Below are 20,276 nucleotides of genomic sequence, written 5' to 3'. Positions count from 1 at the left end.
GCAATATTGCTGATTAAGTTACATGTTGATATCTGTAAAACACTTGTTGACTACCTTTAGATTTTTCTGTAACGGTTGTGAATGGATGTGGGTGGAACAACCTCTACCGCTGATCTCTCTGAAACACGCCCATGACCCTGGAATGATCCACTGTTGGGCTAGTGGTGTGAGTTATACATTCCAAAATCCTTTATTTTGCAGACAGACCCATAGCACAACTATCTATGGTAGCAAAACACTTTAATTGTCTTTTCAATATATGTAATGTGTCTATTCATTACGAAAAGTAGTGGGCGTGGTGTATGTATGGTTTATTAAAAAGAAATACCCCTGCGCATCACCTAATGGTTAAGGTGACACTTTTCTGACGCGGAAGCGATTTCCAGCTGTCAAACAGATTTTGGTAAATCAGTTTCAGCTCTCGGTTAAAAAGAAAATAACAGTCGACGTTACTTCAAAATGGATAGTCCACGCTGGTTGCCTCTGGAGTCGAACCCAGAAGTATGTAATGTTGATAATTCTTCAAACTATATTGTTTAATTGAAGTCATTCATTCACAAGCATGTGATGGCTAGCTAGCTTAACTTGTAGCTAACGTTAACAGTTAGAACAAAAGCTGGAGCCGGTGTGGCTGCTTTGCTAAATCCAAAAGCAATTTGATTCATATTTTTATTTGTGTCTTTTCATTTCAGGTCATGACAAAGGTGAGTATTTTCTTCTGATTTAATTTAACACCAGATGGGTCTGAATAATCATCGGCAATGCGACTTGCAGAGGGACAAGGCCTACCCAGAATCAATGCTACAACCAACGTAACGTTATCATTAAAGAGTTAAAGTTATGACATAAAGTAGCTACTGTCTGATAAACATAACAGAAGACAATAGGCCGCGAAGAATTTGGCACAGGTATTAACATAAGTTATTGTTAGTAGCATGCTGTAATTTTATGTCCAATAATATATATTTTATAAAGTTGTCTTACCCTATTTCCCGAGCTTCATACATAAAACTAATTGCATGGTTAGTTACACTCCGTGCAGCTGTACAAGACATTTTCTCTAACATCATCCTGACAATGTAGCTTCTGACCTGAAGTAAAAATGTCCAACTTAAAGAAGCCAAAACCTCTGAGTAGTAACCCTAGACTAATTGCTGTCCACATTTAACAATGTCAAGAGGTTGAAAACTCCGTGTAAAATAAAGCGTTACCCATATAGGTTTTGTTGCACGAGTACAAGTATTTCATATAAATAGGGGACAGCTGTTTTTGTTATTTTCCAAGGATTTCTAACAGAAGTTTAGTATGCTGGCATGCAGTGATTATTCATTGTTACAGACAGGCATTCTAGCCTTTTTGGGGTTGGGTAGGAATCAGTTGTTTTACATTACATGTCATTTAGCTGATGCTTTTATCCAAAGCGACTTCCAATTAAGTACTTTCAACCCTGAAGGTCCAAACTATATATATATATATATATATATATATATATATATATATATATATATATATATATATATATATATATATGAGCCCCCCACCCTAGCTAATCACTCAACAAAGCACCTGGACAGTCGTTAAGCACCACTCCCCAATTCCACACTTTACACTAAGCTAGTCTGATTACCCTAAACAGTTTCAGTCACTTTAAGTAAGACCACGAAATTCTTGCCAAAAAACAGCAAATCCAGCAAAACACACAGCAGAAGTAGTAGAAGAAGCAGCAGAACCCACAGTAAAAGCAGCAAAGATAAGAGGCAAGCAACAAAAGCAGCAAAACCAAGTAGCAAACAGCAAAAGGCAGCAATGAGTTGGTCCTAATTGTAATCAGGACCCAGCTACGTACAACCTTACTTTGAGTTAAACTTGTCTGCCAGGTATTGTTAGGTTAGCTTTTTGTCTTTGTATGCATACAAATTTACTCTCAGCTTTTGTGTAGTTTGTCAATTGCTTGGGTATGAGACCAACCTGGCAATTTGGAGATGTATATGGATTGGATCCAGAGCTTCTCAGCATGGTACCAAGACCAGTGTGCGCAGTGCTACTTCTCTTCCCAGTGACCGAGAAGGTACATCTTTGGTGTAAAATGTATTAACTGCATGTTCATGAACCATAATGGATATTTCCACATTATGCATGCAAACAATGTTCAACAGATAGTTCTCTTCTTTCCTACTTGTGTCCAGTATGAGGCGTTCAAGCAAGAGGAGGAGGAGAAACTCAAGGGTCAGAAACAGGAGGTCTCTCCTGACGTCTACTTCATCAAGCAAACTATTGGAAACGCCTGTGGAACTATAGGATTAATTCATGCAGTGGCAAACAACCAGGCTCACCTGGATTTTGGTTAGTATTTAGTCTGTTCACTGTTTTCATTTGTCAAGTATTTATTTCACATAGGAGTACCATGTGGTAATTTTATATAGAATGTTTATTTAATTACCAGAAAACATGCTATATTGGGATATATTTCGTTATCGAGATATGAAATGACCTATATTGGGATAGAAGATTTTGTACATCCCAGCCCTTGTTCACGTCATATGCAGTGGTGGAGATGCTAAAGATTCCCATGTTTACAACTTGAGTGACGACTCAAGGCGGTTGTTAGTCTGGCTATCACCAGACCAAGCTCAATCTTTTAAGATTGACCATTAGTCTGGGGAGTCTGCTCTGTATTTTCTACTGCAGAGGCGTGATCAACGGGCATAGTTCAAATGACTCTGTACGCAATTGGATAGTCCTTCAACCAGTTGGGTGACGTAGCAGCGACGGCGGCATCAACAGGTTGCTGCGCTTCGGTGGACGCCATGTTGAATGTAAACAAAAATCTGCTTGGTCGCTTCTCTATCGTCATCGTGTTAAACCCGCCAATAGCGCGCCAGGTGGATAAGCCAGTTTGTGATTGGTCCCCGCAAATTTGTAACGGAAGCAGGATAGATAAACGTACAGGTTTCCAGCCTGAGCTGCAGGGTGAAATCAAATCGCTGGCAGATCGGGCTGGGTTTACCCGGTCTAGGCGGTTGTATGATTGTAGAGTTGATCGAGTGTGGGTTAAAATGACTGTGAGTTGACAATATAACACTATATATCTATTACATTTTGAGGTAAACGCAATACCTTACAATACAAAAGTCTCAAATTGACCCATCACCCAGTGTTTTCTATAGATTTTACTGCATGTTGTCCTTTCTCCTCAGAGCCCGATTCTCCTCTTAAGAAGTTTATTGTGCAAACCTCTAAAATGACCTCAGAGGAAAGGGCCACTTACCTGGAAAAAGATGAGGTAAGAAAACGCTGAAAAGAAAATCTTTGCTCAAGGATGGGGTGAGGAAGTGCTTAGTTAAGTGTAAGTTATTCTTTTTTTTTTTTGTCCGCTTTTCACAAAAAGGAATTAAGGGTTTGTGCTCATTGTATATTTTCCCATACGTTAGTCTGTGTTTTGGCCCCAGACCTTTTTATCAGTGTCACGACAATCTAATCAATACCGTTTTGGTCTCCCTACTTGTTGAGTGATGACACCATGGGAAACAAATCATCTATATTTCCTGGTACCTCTTAGTAGGGCTGGGCGATATGGAGAAAATGAAATATCACGATATTTTTGACCAAATACCTCTATCAATACCGCAACGATGTTGTAGTGTTGACTATTGGTGCTTTCACAAAATATTTATACAATAAGATTTTTAATAAATAATCATCAGTAATGTGGATATAATGACTAAATGGGTAAAGGCAAACAATAAAACGGTTACAACAGTCTGGTAAGTTCAGAAAATGACATCACTTTACTGTAATGCAGCCTTTAAAACCAGTAAAAGACAACACTTATGCCATATTACGATATCCAAACTCTAAGACGATATCTAGTCTCATATCATGACATCGATATATTGCCCAGCTCTACCTCCTAGGCGTTTACAGTTTTGTATAACAACTCTGTAGCTGTCATTTGTTTTTAATAATAATACTGGCCTTGTGTACATAAAAATCTTAAATGTGTATGAGATTGGCCAAATTACCATGAAGGACAATACCATAACAAACTACCAGCGGCCACTGCATACCCAGCAAATCATTGGCTTTTTTTTCTACTCTCTGTTTCAGAGTATACGTGTTACACATGAATCCAGTGCACAGGAGGGACAGACTGAGGTTTGTATTGCGTTTTAGACTATCCGTGTTGTCTGAGGATGCTTCTGCCAAACCAACACCACTCTTTCTGTGTTGAATCTCAACGAATGTTTTGACTGAAAAGCACTTTGTTTTTCTTCTGTGTTTTAGGCCCCAAGTTTAGATGAGAAAGTGAATCTGCATTTTATAGCCTTTGTGAATGTTGCAGGACAGTTATATGAACTGGGTGAGTTGACCACTGTTCTATCAAATGTATTGAGTAGCATTTGTCTCCTTGTTGATGGTAATTACTTTAATTCCATGTTTAGTGGTAGCAGGTTTGAAGCAAACGGAAAACTTCTTGATGATCTCTTTTTTTTTTTTATATAAACCTAGATGGCAGAAAGCCTTTCCCTATTGTCCACGGAAAAACTTCAGAAGATACTTTCCTCGAGGTAAGGCATCACAGAATAAAACCGACAAATTGTCATAAAAAAAATATCTTCTCAAGTTGCGATTTTCTGACGTGTTCGATTGCACTGCAGGATGCTGTCGAAGTTTGTAAGGTCTTCATGGCTCGCGACCCTCAGGAGGTTCGTTTCACCATCATTGCCCTTTCTAAAGATGCATACTGAGAAAACTCCCATGTGTCCCCAGAAAACAAAACAAAAAAGACATTACTGCCAAACATTCTCAAGTGCTGACTTTATTGGAAAATTAGATTTTTATTTTCCTTCAAAATACTTGTGGGGGAAATAAAATGTCAGGGATATCCTTCTGAAGTAATGTTCCATTGTGGTTATACAGTACATCACTTGTTACAACTTGGATGAAATTCTAAGAGAATCAAAGTGCTCCTGTGCAACTTAAAGTATTTCTTCTTAAGATCAAAATGTTCCAGATCCCCACTGCTGAACCATCTCGATAACTGTAATACAGATATCAGCTGTACTACCCTGACACTGCACTATAGTTTGTTTACATGGCATGTTTGGCTTTTAATTAAGTAAGAAATGAAACAAATTTTCCACGTAACTAAGGGAAACTCACCTTCTTCATTACTCTTGGTTCAATGATACATACTGTATGTAGTTATTTTTGATCATGCGTCTAACCACATGGTCAAATCCAGCTGAAGAAACGGCTGTTTTGCAAGGCTTTCATTTCATTAATAGTTTTTGAAAACAAAACAAACAGGCAAAATAGTGTTGTATTCAGTAATGTTCTGAAAGGTTATCCAAAAAAAGTCTCCTGTAAGTGAGGCTAACTGAACAAAACAGACTGTACATCTGTGTGGAAGGTGCCTACATTTTTGTAATAAGAATTAAAGATTCTGTCAAATAAAAGGCAAATGTATTAAACATTTTTCTTGTGGTTCTTCTCTGTAACACCAACATTTTAGTTACACATTTATCTATTTACCTTTTGTATAAATTAAACTTTGATGGGTTTATTGTCGGGTGTATACAACTTGATCAGGCGTACTGAAGAGAATAAAATGCATTGGCAAAATGAAATACTGTTAAGAAATCAGAACAGGCCTCTCCCCTGGAAATACCAAATATAGATTTGAATGCAACCTTGAACCTGCTCTAAAAGTTGCCAAAACCACCCAAATCTTACTGAATTTCATTTCATTAGTATGCCACTCTACTAATGTAACAATTGAAAAATATTCAAAATATCTCCTTTTTAGGAGTATGCTTTTTCTCAAAATGTAAAGGATATGTTCACATTTGTGAAGTCTCTTAATACAAAAGGTGACCTGATGATGATGATTATCATTTATTTTGTTCATATTGGGCCTGTACACCTGATGAGTTAATTTTTTTTACATTTTACAGAAAAGGTGGACTTTTGCAAACTGCTCATGATTTCTTTGTTACATTCAGTCAAAACCAACCATGTGTGCTCCACCAAAGGTGGACTTCTTCAGAGGCTACTCCTTAGACAGTTGTGAAAGAAGTACTGTGATTCTTTTAGGGAAAGTAAAAATACTAATATAGAAAATGTATTCCATTAGAAGTAGAAGTACATTCAAAATGTTATCAGTAATATCTCTTAGGGTTAGGGGTAGGTTAGTCACTTACCAATTGATGGAGTTACATTTTTCACTAAGTCAGTTGTTTTCCAGGCCCTGCATTGCACCTTAACCGCCGCTGGGTGGCGTTGCAGGAAAGAGATTTGTTTTAACAGGAGAGCCGAACTCCTTAAAGTAGAGGAGTTTATCCAGGGACGCAAATTTTTTTTTTTAACATTTGGTTAAACAGTTGCTACTCAGCAGCCCACATATTTAATACTATTTTGACCTGAGGAACTGTAATGTGAGAATATGTTGTAGCTGGTTATGATCCAGTGTAGACTGTACGGCCTGAAATGAAAACCTGGGATCAAATCTATAGAGAGGGAAATATCAGTCAACTTGTTTTCACCTGGAAGCCGCTCAAAGGACCCGTGGGTGGTCCTCGGACCCCACTTTGGAAACTCTCCTGCCACAGCCTAATGCAGCTTAAACTTCATGAGAAGAGAATCCTGTCAGTGCCTCTACCAGACGAGGTGAGCACGGGTCGGACTTTGAAGACTCGTTAGGTTTACTGCTGCATAGCTGCGCGCAGAGTGTGAAAATAGCCCAAAGAAACCAACCACAGGTGTGTCGGATGAAAGAACAGGTAAGCAACAGCAAGGTGACGCAAAGAGAATGCATAACTGTTACACCTTGCATTCAATCAGGGATGAGCTGTTGGAAATGAACAATAAGAGGCATTTTTCCTGAATGAGTAGTGTGATTACACGTTCACCTGTGATGCTCTAGATACTGCTTGACGAGTTTTGAGTGCGTTTTATTGTGTCTGCTTGTTTGGACTGGCCCACATTTTATGTCGCTGGACTTTAAATGCGGGCCACTAGGAAGCGATTTGGCCCGTCAGTGCTGCTCGGATAATACGTGTTTGTGATGGAGTGGCGCCAGCAGTCCACTGTCAGCTACGACGAAGCCTACTTGGAGGCGCAGAGGTGGATTGAGGTGAGTGGAAACTATCTCAACATCTTTCTTTACAATAACTGACAAGACTATTGGAAATCATAAGCTGTAATCAAATTGGCAACTTCTTGTGATCACCATATATTATTGTTTGCTTGCTGCTTCCTTTGTTGGATCTTGCCTATACCTCCTTATCAGTTTGTTTCCCAGGGTTTATTTGAGGCTACAGTTTCAAGCATGTACTGTAGTGAAGAGAAAATCACCATAGCAATTAAGAAAAACGATCTATTTTACCACACACCTACTCTAACCACAGATCAACCCAGATTAGAACAGATAAATTGACTGGGTTTCAGGTTTCCACCTTGCTTATGACACTTGCTATAAAATGTAATACTCGTAGCCATACACAGAATATTCATATTGCTATTTCAGATGTCGGTAATGAATCAAAAACTTAAAAAAGGAATCACACGCTATGGCTCCTGTGATGTTTATGACAATTTCTTAACAATATGTAATAGAAGTAGAGGTTTCAACAGGTGATTCCTTTTCTGAGGCAGAAAATGTTATTTTTATGGTCATAATGTACCCACTAACCAAAATGCAAAACAGCTACCAACTCAGCAAAAACCTATCCACCAGCCCTTTTTATTTCCAAAATGTCAAATTATTTAAAGTTTCCATCCAACCTCCAGCCAGACTCTCATTCCTTCTTTTCTTTTTACAAGCGGGTAAAATTATGTTTCCCCATCTCGCAAATTCTCTTCCCAGCAGGGTGGCGTGGAGCTGCTGCACGGCTGTAACTAAACAAATATTGTTCTAATTTCATGAGGGGTGAATCTGAATTCTTCTGATGTGACATCAGTGTCTCTCCCACTTGCACACTGGCCCATTGTAGTGGCTTACCTCGTGGACGGTGGTGGGGGCATGATCTCAGGCAGGGTCAGGAAGATTAGTGAGAGAGAGAGAGAGAGAGCAGGAAGCTGAACAAGTTGAATAGGTAAAGGTACCGGCCATGCTACGAGTATATTTACAGTGTAGGTATGAGAGGTTTAGCCGCAGGGGAAATACAATAGCAATCAGAGACCACGTTCTGGCACGAGACAAACACTTTCCCCTCAAAGACCAAGTTTTGTGGCTATTGGATTCTGCCACTGAATGATTAACAAGCTGCTTGGCTTCATAGCACTTTAAACAGAGGCATGTATGCATGGCGAGGTTGGTGGTATTGTTAAAAACTAGAAGAAATGGTCTGGAGCCTGTCACATGGACACATTCCGGCATTAGCTGCCATGGCTGTGATCATAGTCCCCTCAGAGCTGACCTGCTGTCAGCACAGGGCGCTGTGTCCTACAACCACAGGGCTGAGTAGAATAATAGAAGTCCTTGTTAATTGAATAGAAAGGCTATAAGTGTGAATGTTTTGACGATCGAGAACGTGGCAGCGTTTATGCAACTTATAGGTCAGAAGGTCATGCATATGCCCGCCTGTAAACACAAACAGTCTGTTATGAGTAATAACTAAGTTAGTTTGGTTGTTAGTAATCTAATAATGCTTATTTAATAGATCTGATCTGTTCCAGTGCTTTTTATGGTTTCACTGATGGTTTTAGCAAATATAGCTTGTTGTATTAATACATCACAAGCATAGTGCAGCAGTGTCAGACATGTCATGCTAGTTTTTCTTTTGTTAAAGCTACATTGTGTAAGAATTTCTCCCATCTAGCAGTGAAATTGTATATGACAACCAACTGAATATTACTTTCTAGCCATTCCTCCTATGGTGGCTGAACCCGAATTTAGCTCTCGCCATCGTTTACACGCAGCTGTTCTAGCCACTCCAATATTAACTTCAGTCTTGTTGCTTTGCCTGTCGCGTTGTTGTTTTAATTCTCTTTTTCACTTCCCTGGCGAGTAATCTCCCCCTTGCATTCGTCACGGTGCCAATAGGTGTAAGAGGGCGAAATGCGGAGGTATGTCCCTCTTTGACTAATGTATTTTAAAGATAGAGGCTCTAGGTGGCGGCCGTCATTCGAGCGAGTCGCCGTATGTATTCTGAACGATTCTGAATGTCAGATTCCACGCTTACGAGAATATTTTAATTAGTTGGTGGAAGTAATTACACATGAATGAGCACATATTTGTGAAAAAAACAAGGGTTTTTGCTAAGAATCAACTCAAAAAATTGCACAATGTAGGTTTAAGGTTCTAATGGACAAGAATATTTTCTCAAAGAGCCACTCAGGAAGGTGTTACCCAAAATACTTAGAATACCTCTTTAAACAGGTTTTAGGTAGGGCTTCACTACAGCCATTGATTTGCTTTAAGGTCATGTAATAACCCAGGCCATAATCTGTATAGGATTTCAGCTCTGGTTTTGGTTTTACTCCCCTGCATTTGTGTGTGGCTGGTTGAAAAGGACTGCATTGTGTTCCTCACATACTCTGGAACAAAGCAGCCAATCAAAGGTAACATGATTCGATGGATTTCTTGTAGTGTTGTTACTTATCTTCATCTTGTTGTTGCTGAAGCAACTCCAAGCATCCTTGTGGTTTTGGTGTATGTTTTTGGGGAAACAATGTAACGCAATGCCACATTGGCAACTGACATTGCTTGAATTTATTATTTTCATTGTCAATCAATCTGCTGAATATATTCTCACAATTGATGTTTTTGTCCATAAAATGTCAGAAAATAGTGCGATGTGCCCATTTTAATAACCCAGAGCCCATGGTAAAATCTTTAGATTGTTTGTTTTGTTCTATCAACGGTCCAAAACTCAAATATATTCAATTTGCAATGAAATAAAACAGAGGAAAGTAGCAATTCTACATGTTTGAGAAGCAGGAACCAGACAAAGTTTCCTCTTTCCTTGAATTTGTATAGTCTTTTTCTCCACTTATCTATTTCTAGTAACTTATGGTGGTCCTGCAGCCAATACTCATGAACAGCCTTCTGTGACCAATGTTTCTGTGTTGTTTTATCATACCATGAGCTGTGTGACCGGACCGGATCATTAGTCACCTCACTGTAGCGCCCTTTGGGTTTTTTGACTGTTTAGATAAAGAGCAATTAGAACCACACATTAGGACACATGCATTCAGATGTACTCACGTGAAGCAGGACCTCACACAAGAAGCCATTCACTCACAGTTACATGCTGATGTAGTTCTATTTTTCTGATATGTTGAAGGGGTTGATACTGATTGCTTCTACAGTGGTATATTTTTCTTGAGTCAGATCCCTGAAATATTTGCAGAAAGTCCCAGTTGCCCTCTGATGACCCATGCCCCTCTGCAAAAATGTTTCAGGAACAATTAGTGGAAGGGGGGGGGGATACTTGAATACTGGTTTGCCTCAGTGCCCTGCATGAATAAACAATAGCTGTGGTCACAGACCCAGACCAAAGACTACTCAAATCCTCTGATCGGTTTTGTTCTACCGAGACAGAATTCTTGGTTCACTGCAATAATAATAATTTGAATTTGAATAATTTTTTAACTTTAAGAGCCCGTAATGAATTCTGAATACCACATTCTATCTTTTAATGCCGGGGGGGGGGGGGAAAGTCATAACAAGACCCAGTTCTTCAACATGTTTAGCAGTACATTCTTAAGGGGAGCGACGGTTTGGTTTTGCAGGAAGGCAAGCTGTTTTTGAAATTTCTGCTCCTGCTTTAAATTGCCCGTGTTAAATCAGAGTAGCAGTATGTTGTTGCAGATTAGAGTTGTTATCCCACATGGCGGGTTCAACTGGAGAGAGAGGGCACAGCAGGCTGGATCTAAGGGGAGTTAATACCTCTAATGATGACGATAGAGAGGAGAAAACTATTCTGTTACAGCCAGCTTAGTGCAAGCTTCAGTGCTAGGGTGGGTCCCACCTTCCACACGCCAACTAGGAGATAATATCTTAATTATCACATTCATTGTGTTTCTTTGTTACTTTGATGGTTTTTCTTACACATTCTTATCAAACATCTTAAGTCAGCACCAATATAGATGTAATCTAAGTGAATGTGCTCTTTCCATGTGCATTGTTTGTTTGCATACATGAATCCTAGCTGTTGCCCCCGCATACAGAACAGCAGGGGTCAGGATTTCATATGCCAACTGCAGCACCTGACTGTTTATACACTATACTGTAAAGTTTGTTTTCTGTGTGTGTGTGAATATGTTTGCAGCTTTGCCTGTCTGTGTTCCTGTTTATTGTTTTTCAGTGTCTGGTTATGATTTTATTTTTGTCAATGAAGGAGGAGTAGGCCAAGATCCCATTATGTTTTGTAAACAAAACAAGTATAGCTTGATCGCAGTGTGCGTTATTCATCTATTACAACATGGTCTAATTCTTTTGGCATGCTGGGTATTTAAGGCTATCTCAGGTTACCCAGGGTGCGGTAACACAACTTTGTGTGAAATAATAACAGTGTCCTCTAGGCAGTCTATCTAATTGCTCTGGTTTCTCCTGCCCTCCACAAAATGATGGCCTGTGCTTAGCTATGCCAGTAATTGTCCCAGCTTTGGTCCCTTTTCCTTGAAAGGAAAACGGCACATCCGACCAATTTGGTTTGTGAGACCCATTCGACTTGTTTTGCCTTGTGCGTAAGTGTGTGCTTGTGTGTGTGCGCGCTTTGGTTAATGGCAAGCTGTCTTATCTTACTGGGTACTTACAGTATAATATGTGTGCTCCTCTGCCCTATTGGTAATGTTAAGTAATGCATTTCCATGCAGTCAGTTCCAATACTATTAATAATTAGCGACTGTTATGAAACTAATTCTGCAACAATGTGGCTGCCAGTCCTCCCAGTTTGTTTCTTTTACTGGGATCATTACGCAGGATATCTCAAAATCTGGTTTAAGTGAAATATGTTGGAGAGTTAGGCCGTGGGCCAAGTGATTAGTGTTTGATACGGATCCAGGATGTTTCAGAAAGTTTTCTAGAGCATTACAAAGCATTTTTGAGCATTTTTGCTATTTACTCATGAAGTACTGCATTTACTAGAATGCAACATGTATCCATGTATACATGTCTATACACATAGACAACAACATTTTCTAAAATAATAAATATAGAGGATTGTGCAGAATTAGTAGAAGTATGCACTCTAATTGCTTTCTAAGGTTATGATTTGTGTTGGATTTAGTAGCTTGGGTACTGATTGTTTAAGACATTGATGGTGGAAACATTCCAGCAAAACAGAACAGGAAGCTGTTAAGGTGTGGCCATTAGCATGCATTTGATATCCCATAACCCGGTTTGACATGAAAACTTTAAAAAACATACCAGTGTTGCCTTTTTGAGGAAATACAGATTGCATATATGAAAGGCTACAAATTGTGGATGTAAAAAAGCTACAGATGAGGAGGTTGTTTGTTTCTGTGTGTCTACTTTATATGTGCATTTGTTTAAGTGTGTAAGCTGGACGTCACACATGCAGTGTGTGTATGTTTTCCTGCATAATGACTCTTGGTGTTCGTGCAGTGGTGGTTTGAGATCATGGGAAAGGCATGAGGCTATAACACAGCGCTGTGTCCCTCCAGCGCTCCAGATGCTCCCATAGCCTTGCGGCTTGGGCAGCCTGGCTCCAGCACAGTTTTAGCACAGCTCTCCCGTTTACCAGTGGCTTTTAGCATTAAAGTGAGAGGAATGGATCCACTTGAGAGCCCCTGGGGAATACCTGAAGAACTCTGCTCAACTCTGTCCCACAGTCACTGTAGGAACTCTGGAGGAAATACCTCTGACTTCCTCTGCTACTGTTCTCAACATCCTACCTTTCTTCTCCAACCTCCCCACTCCACCACACGCACACTAACCCCCGCCTCCTCTCCTCACCCAACCCTTCTCACTATTTTGCTCACTGTTTTTGTATCCCTTTTTTCCAGGCAGTAACCAAGAAAACATTTGGGAGCGACGACTTCCGATCAGCGCTGGAGAATGGGGTTCTGTTGTGTGAGTAAGTACTGTGCTGTTCCCAGGCACGTCTCTTAAGCCACTTATTCATATGGAAGCCCTCTGCTCTCCTCCAGGTCTGCGCTCCAATGTAAGTGTTACTGATGTTTCCCAGCCAGACCCCCTGCCGGGTCACTGTTTGTTTGTCAGCCACATAAAGTGAGCCAGTGTTTCCAGACAGCACAATAGAGGTCGTATTGTGTAGTTATTTGATGTTTCCAGTGTCAGATCTGCCCTCTGTGGTCTTGAGAATATGAAGTGTGATCTATTTCAAGAGGAGTTGGGTTGCCTGTTTGACAGATGTTATAGATCTGTGGATGGGCAGAGTGCCATCCTTTACTTTAATGAGAGCTGTGAGAAGCCGTGTAGTGAATGGTAAGCCTCCAGCTGAAACCACATCGGAGAGCCAGGGCACCCTGCTTTCTCATTAGCCCAGATGCATCAAGAGTTTTGATGAGTTAGAGGAACAAATTTATTTAGAATTGGCTTTTGCATTGATTCACCAACTGCTCATTTAAGACTTGTGGGGTGTGTGTGTGTGTGTGTGTGTGTGTGTGTGTGTGTGTGTGTGTGTGTGTGTGTGTGTGTGTGTGTGTGTGTGTGTGTGTGTGTGTGTGTGTGTGTGTGTGTGTGTGTGTGTGTGTGTGTGTGTGTGAGAGTGTGTGAGAGTGTGTGAGAGTGTGTGAGAGTGTGTGAGAGTGTGTGAGAGTGTGTGAGAGTGTGTGAGAGAGTGTGTGAATGATGTCCCTTTTATACATGTGTATGTGGGCAGCCCTGGTTGATGGACACAGTGATGTGATTTGCACGAATCAGCAGGAAGCTGTAATTGCCAGCAGCCCATGCAGAATCTTCCAAACCTCTGTTGGTATCGTTTCAAAGAAGAAGCCCATCGTTCTGCTGATTTGAGCCTGACTCCACTGTTTGCTCAATAACAGAGACACTTTCATACAGGGATCTGTCCATGTTTTCTCAGCGTGAGGGAAAGGAAGACAGAGATTACATCGCTTTCACTTAGAAACTCAGCCTCCATTCCCATTGTGTTATGGTTATCACAACTGCTTGGAAGGGAATGTTTAGTGTGGGTCGCACACATGATTACATCCTACTTAAGTTGCAATGTGTGTTATCTGATAAAATATTACCGCTTTCTATTGTTTCACCGCTAAATGAGTAACTTAAATTCACATTCCTTTTGCATTCTTTCTCTGCATCTATTGTCAACCTATTCTCAAACCCCCCATCCCATCCACCCCAGTCTGTCTGCTGAGAGAGCAGAACATGCTCAGTGCAAACACCTTAACTCATTTAGTCTCATGTTGAGCTTGCACAACGCTGTTTTTTTATCTGCAGATAAAGATTTTGCATGCAACACTTTAGACCAATTTATATACCTAACAGTATAAAAATCTTTAATATTAAAAGTTAATATTAGCTTGACCAATTACGACATTAAATGCTGTTTACTTGTTTGCGCATCCATCCATCCATCCATTAATATATATGAGAATATAGTCGTTCAATCTGCAACAATTTTGATAATCAATTAATCAATCAATTGCAGCCCTACTCCGAGTATACATAAAGTATGCAATGTGAATGCAAGAGCTGCACAACAAAGTATTTTTTACACTGTGGCATGTTTGTATTATTTGGGGAATTTCTACCTTCCCTTTTTAAGACCCTTTGAATAAATGCATTATCATCTATCAAAAAACATTACTGTTTTTCTGAGCTGATATGTGGTGATTCCAGGTTTGTTTGGAGTTGTTCCAGTAGAATAGGGTATGTTTTAGGAGTGTGTTTACATCACGGTGCAGCACTAACCATTTTCTAAACTGAAACCAGGTGGTCACCATTAAACAAAGTCGTAAACACACCGAGACTTTGCAACACTTTTTTTCATTCCTGTTTAATTAGACCAGCCTAGCCAATGACCAAGTGCTTTCACTTACCATCTTCCTTTCCCTAATATTCTCTCTCTCTTTCTTTCGCAGTCTGATCAACAAGATCAAGCCTGGTATCATCAAGAGGGTTAACAGACTGCCCACACCTATTGCTGGACTGGTAAGTCTCTTTTTTATTCAGCTTAAATGTGGGACATAGGACATTGCATGTACATTTTGTTACATGTAAAATATATCTTAACACATAACCTCAACAGCTCCTCCTAGTTTTTCTTTTACACAGCTTTGTGTCATGTTATTACTGTTGTAAACATGTCGTTGTTGTGTTGAGTATGTGTTAAGATGTGAGGAAGCAATGCGAGGTGCAGCAGTCGAGCCAGCTGGTGACAGGTCTGAGGCATGGCTGCCAATGAGAGAGAGATGTTTGCCTCAGTGACTTGTCGCTCCTCATAACCATCCACACCAATAAGTTCAGTGAATGTGGAGCTGCTTGAAAGGCCACTAGCCGCATTTGAGTGCACCCTAAATATGATGTCTGCAATGCTTGAGGCTGCGTTCAATCAAAGTCTTTTAAGACAAAAAGTCTTTGTACTGGTATATAATTCGGTTTTTGATTGAGTGACGGGAGGTCAGAAGGGGGCAGAGTTTGGTTTACTTAATAACCTGTTATTGAACCAATGTTTCTCAACTTCTTCACCTTTTTAGGCCTGGCAATGTCTTCAAATTGAAGCAGCTTGTGGCAGAGGCCTTCTGTACGGTGGCCGAAAGGGGCAAACGCCCTGCAACTTAAGAAAACACACGCAAATACACAAAACACAAGCAAATTAAGAAAACAACTTCATTCATTTGACAACACATGCGCAGCATTTAGCAAACGCGCTGCAAATTCACACAACACAACCAAATACATAAACGCGCTGCAAATAAAAAACGATGCAAAAAGAAAAGCACACAAACCCCGAAAAAAGAAGCAATGCAAAAAGAAAAACAACTTCATTCATTTGACAACACATGCGCAGCATTCAGCAAACGCACTGCAAATACACACAACACAACCAAATACATAAACACGCTGCAAATACACACAACACAACCAAATACATAAACGTGCTGCAAATACACACAACACAACCAAATACATAAACGTGCTGCAAATACACACAACACAACCAAATACATAAACGTGCTGCAAATATGAAACGATGCAAAAAGAAAAGCACACAAAACCAGAAACAGTAAATTGGCTGGTTTACTAAACAGGGAGGGACTAGAAATCCTGTCTGTTTTTTTGTATTTCAAGAGCGAATTGCTCCACAATATGAATACAGATTGGTCACTTATTTTGTTGGTAACCGTTGTTGTATAATCACAATATTACACTTGAGGAGGCCTATACTTCAGTAATGCGCCTTTCGGACCTCAAAATTAAACCCTCTCATGTAATATGGCTTAAACAAACGTCAACGTTAAACGCTGATGCAGTTTTAAATATTTTATTACCACGAGTTTACAGACATCTCTGCTGATTGAGTATCACCTGTGACCTGAGCCGAGACACACCCACCAAACGAGAGAAAACATATCTCAACTATAGACTTAATATTTACGGTCTCTCTCTCTCTCTCTCTCTCTCTCTCTCTCTCCCCCCCGTGGGGTCGAAAATCCAGCTGTTCCACTAGCTGCGCCCTCTAGAGGTCTGGAGAACTTCCGTTGTGTAATCTGGATGCTGCGTTTTTTTGTTGCATTTGTTTTCTGGGTTTGTGTGCTTTTCTTTTTGCATCGTTTCATATTTGCAGTGCGTTTATGTATTTGGTTGTGTTGTGTGAATTTGCAGCGCGTTTGCTGAATGCTGCGCATGTGTTGTCAAATGAATGAAGTTGTTTTCTTAATTTGCTTGTGTTTTGTCTATTTGCGTGTGTTTTCTTAAGTTTCAGGGCGTTTGCCCCCTGTCGGCCACCGTACTTCTGGGCCACAGTGGCTCAGTTGTTTTGGGAGTGTCTGCATGCAAGTGCTCGGGAAGTAGAGGTTTGAAAACCCTACCTTAAACCCATCCCGCACAAAGCTCTCTCTTGTGGGAGTAATTGAGTCCAGCTGTCTAGGGGAATTATGGAGAACCCCAACCTTAACCCAGCCAGTCTGAGTGTATGTCGGTGGGCTCAGTAACATGCAACATGTTTGGCAAGACAATGACAAGTTTGCAGTAGAAGAAACAGACTAGCATTCATGCTGGATGTAAATGGTAAACATGGTATTTGCTGTACCAAACACTGTACCATCATATCTGTGTTATGACATAAATCAAATGTCCTGTCAGTTTGTTTTGGACTGTTAGTAATTTAACTGGCTGGGCACCTGCTGAGGTAATGAGGTAAAGTATCTCCTCCATCAGTAGCACTGGTGTGGTATTTCCGAGACTTGGACACAAACCTGAAACCACCTGATCATAAATTCTCCAGCAAATGTGAAGGCTCTTGGTTGGCCAGCGGCTATCAGTTACTGCCAACCACATGGAGAAAAGTGGGGAGCTCTCCAAACAAACATTACTTACTCTCACTCTGCTGTGAGAATAGCAGTCAAGTAGTGTGCTAAGATTGTCCTCTATCTCTCATCTCTATAAATAGTATTGTGTCTGTTCTTTAAGTGATGGAATTAAGTGTTTGAAATTTTCAAATTGGATTTTAGCTGTGTTCTTTGAAATTGTGAATTGTGAATAATTTAAGCATTACATGTATATGTTTAGCCACTTGTCTCCACATAGTAAAGATTATTGCATAGGGTTTGTCTTCATGTATGCTATTCATCTCCCCTGAATGTTGTCAGGGAAGAAGAAACTGGTAAAATGCTGCTTTTCTAGTATGCCTGACTTCCAAAATGTTGCATTGCATGTGGAAGAAGGACAAAGAACAAGAGTAATGTTGTTGGTGCCTTTTAAAAATAAAGTAGATACAGTATCACTTGAATCTGTGCTGAATGCAAATGTCTTTGCAAACATGCCTCATTGGCACTCAAATATTTACATTTCATGTCATAGTTATCCTTTTAGTCTTGCTATCTGAACGATTTCAGAACTCAAATCGTTACCAGGCTTCAGCTCTGGTGGAATAAAAAGACCAGTGAGGGAAAAAAGGGGAAAAAAACGGAAATCTCTGGTTTTTCGGAATATTTAGCAACTTTGGCTTCAGACCTGGGCCTATTCTTTGGCTTCACTTATGTCCAAGGGAATGTTTCCCATGTCAGCACACTTCTCTGCCTGTTGCCAATCAGTCAGTGAATTGTGGGTTTAGGTCAAGGCACCCTGGTTCGGTCCCGGTTCTGCTTTTACCAGTGTTGGGCAGGAACCCGACAAGTTGTGTGGTGGGTCGGCCAGCTATGTGAGCGGGGGCCCGGATTTGAGGCCCACTGGTCTGAATCCAGAGGGAGGGAGTTAAAGATGACTCCATCAGCATCTGCCCACTGTAAATACACTGTAATTGACATGGTGCTGGATGTTACCGCATACACCAACTCCTTGGTGAGTTGAGGTAGAAGTGGGAGGAGATAAACAGACAGTCTCATGACCCTGAGTGTGTCTTTACTCATCTAAATGCCTGTGTAATCATACGTGCAATGACAGGCATTTGACCATGTTTTGTTAGTGTATTTGTATGTATGGGTGCATGTTATGACTGGATCTGACTGTTGGGAAAGGAGAGTATTTTATAGTGTCTGTTTCAGGAGACGCAGCATTTCAAGTATTCTTCTTGGTTTATTTTCACAGGACTGAATGTGTAGCCTGATATTTTAACCATAGCTTTGCTTGGTGTTTGAAGGATTGCCAAGGGTCAGTTGAGGGTAATTGTAGAGTATGCCCATCTTAGACAAAGAATACAGTGGAAGAAATAGAGTGACCACAATGTGACCAGTATGAACGGAGATCCTTTTTTTTTTTTTTTTTTTACCAAATCAGACACCTTATGAGTCAAATCTTTCCGTCTCTCAGTGTGAAATGCTTAAATCAGGGTCCTAAAGTCGGCATGAGAGGATTAGAGGCTGCTGGATGGTTTCAGCATATTTATCAGGATTATGTGCAGGCACAAGTCAGCATAACATTCCTTCATCATTATCTCTGCAGGTTCTGGGACTGGTTGTTAGGGTGGGGGGAGGGCTTTTATTGTGTTCATAATGCTCTTTGAGGTTAAATGACATTCATACCTACATAAGTGATATTCATTTTTTTTTTTATATAGGCCATGATTACATTAAGGTGAGTTTTTGTAAAATCAGGGCCTAACGTCCTTCGTGAGATTTTCATCTACATTGCCGCAATAAGGCTTAGTTGCCTTATATGGCCTGCGTTGTTTCAGAGTATAGAAATAGTTGCTTAGTTTGTCCACCAGAGAGGACTGACAAGTTTGTTATTACCTCCGCCAAGGAGGTTATGTTTCCAGTTTGTGTTTGTCCATTTGTTTGTTGGTTCATTGTTTGTTTGTTTTGTTTGTCAAACTTGGTGGAAGGGTATAGCATGGGCCAAGGAGGAACCCATTCAATTTTGGAGCGGATCTGAATCATGGGAAGGATACAGAAATTATCTTTCACTTTCATTCACATAGCGAGATGGTATACTTTGTTATTTCTGACTGTACATGCTGTACACATTGAATAACCCCTTTTAAGTGCGAGAGATAAAGGTCTGTATGAAATAAAGCTTAAGATTCAAAACCCATGTAATTAATGTCAGTTACTCAATCCTATTCTGTATCAATCTGGAAAATTACATTATCATGTATATTACCAAAACAAAGCGGAAGAAGGGAAGATCTCTTCTGTGTTATTATGAATAAAGTGGGGCCCTAGCGACTGTATACAGAATTGGGGGGTTTGATCCTTGGCCTGTAGGGGCCCACAGTGACCTGTAGGGCCCATCAAAGTGCCGTTCAGGGACAAGCAAAGCTGTTAGTAAGGGATTCCTACACAGAGAGGTCAGCTCTGTCCTTCCATTTGCTAATAAGCATGTTTTCCATTTAAATATAGAACTAGCTACCCCTTAATTATTCCAGCCCATGTTGAGGCCATGTGTCAGATCTGTCCCAATGGGAAGTGCAGATTTCCAAACAAGACACTTGGAAATACAACTGGAAAAGTGATAACCCCGGAAAGAAATTGTGTTTTCAAGGTTGAAGATTACTTTGAAACACATGAAATGTGTGTATACTTATAGATTAAAAAATAAATAAATAAATTATATATATATATATTATTTTTGCTATTGTGCACTAAACTTCCACATCTGTGCAAATCATGTGCACCGATATAAACTTTATGCAATATGAAATGATTGACATAGTGTAGCA

The 20,276-nt window shown here is 40.2% G+C and overlaps 2 protein-coding genes across 10 annotated transcripts in view; both read left to right on the top strand.

Moving 5' to 3' along the window:
• Positions 1–343: 343 nt before the first annotated feature.
• uchl3 (ubiquitin carboxyl-terminal esterase L3 (ubiquitin thiolesterase)) lies at positions 344–5,474 on the top strand. Its single transcript, XM_078262312.1, has 9 exons — positions 344–501; positions 693–704; positions 1,940–2,068; positions 2,187–2,343; positions 3,198–3,283; positions 4,108–4,155; positions 4,285–4,360; positions 4,510–4,568; positions 4,659–5,474. The coding sequence occupies exons 1-9, from the start codon at positions 460–462 to the stop codon at positions 4,746–4,748; spliced, it is 699 nt and encodes a 232-aa protein (XP_078118438.1). The 5' UTR covers positions 344–459; the 3' UTR covers positions 4,749–5,474.
• Positions 5,475–6,447: 973 nt separating this feature from the next.
• The window catches only part of LOC144525455 (LIM domain only protein 7-like), a 49,982-nt gene continuing 36,153 nt past the window's right edge, over positions 6,448–20,276 (top strand). For 2 of the 9 annotated variants that reach the window (XM_078262298.1, XM_078262295.1), the window contains exons 1-4: positions 6,451–6,782; positions 7,021–7,135; positions 12,976–13,046; positions 15,037–15,106. In XM_078262298.1, coding sequence (XP_078118424.1) covers positions 7,067–7,135; positions 12,976–13,046; positions 15,037–15,106 — 210 coding nt within the window. In that variant the 5' untranslated portion in view covers positions 6,451–6,782; positions 7,021–7,066. Of the gene's footprint in view, positions 6,783–7,020; positions 7,136–12,975; positions 13,047–15,036; positions 15,107–20,276 lie in introns of all 9 variants that reach the window. The other 7 variants (XM_078262296.1, XM_078262297.1, XM_078262301.1 and 4 more) reach the window with 6 other exon arrangements.

Source organism: Sander vitreus, chromosome 11 (genome assembly GCF_031162955.1).
Source record: "Sander vitreus isolate 19-12246 chromosome 11, sanVit1, whole genome shotgun sequence".
NCBI classification, from domain to species: domain Eukaryota; kingdom Metazoa; phylum Chordata; class Actinopteri; order Perciformes; family Percidae; genus Sander; species Sander vitreus.
This window is presented reverse-complemented; position numbering and strand designations above follow the sequence as displayed.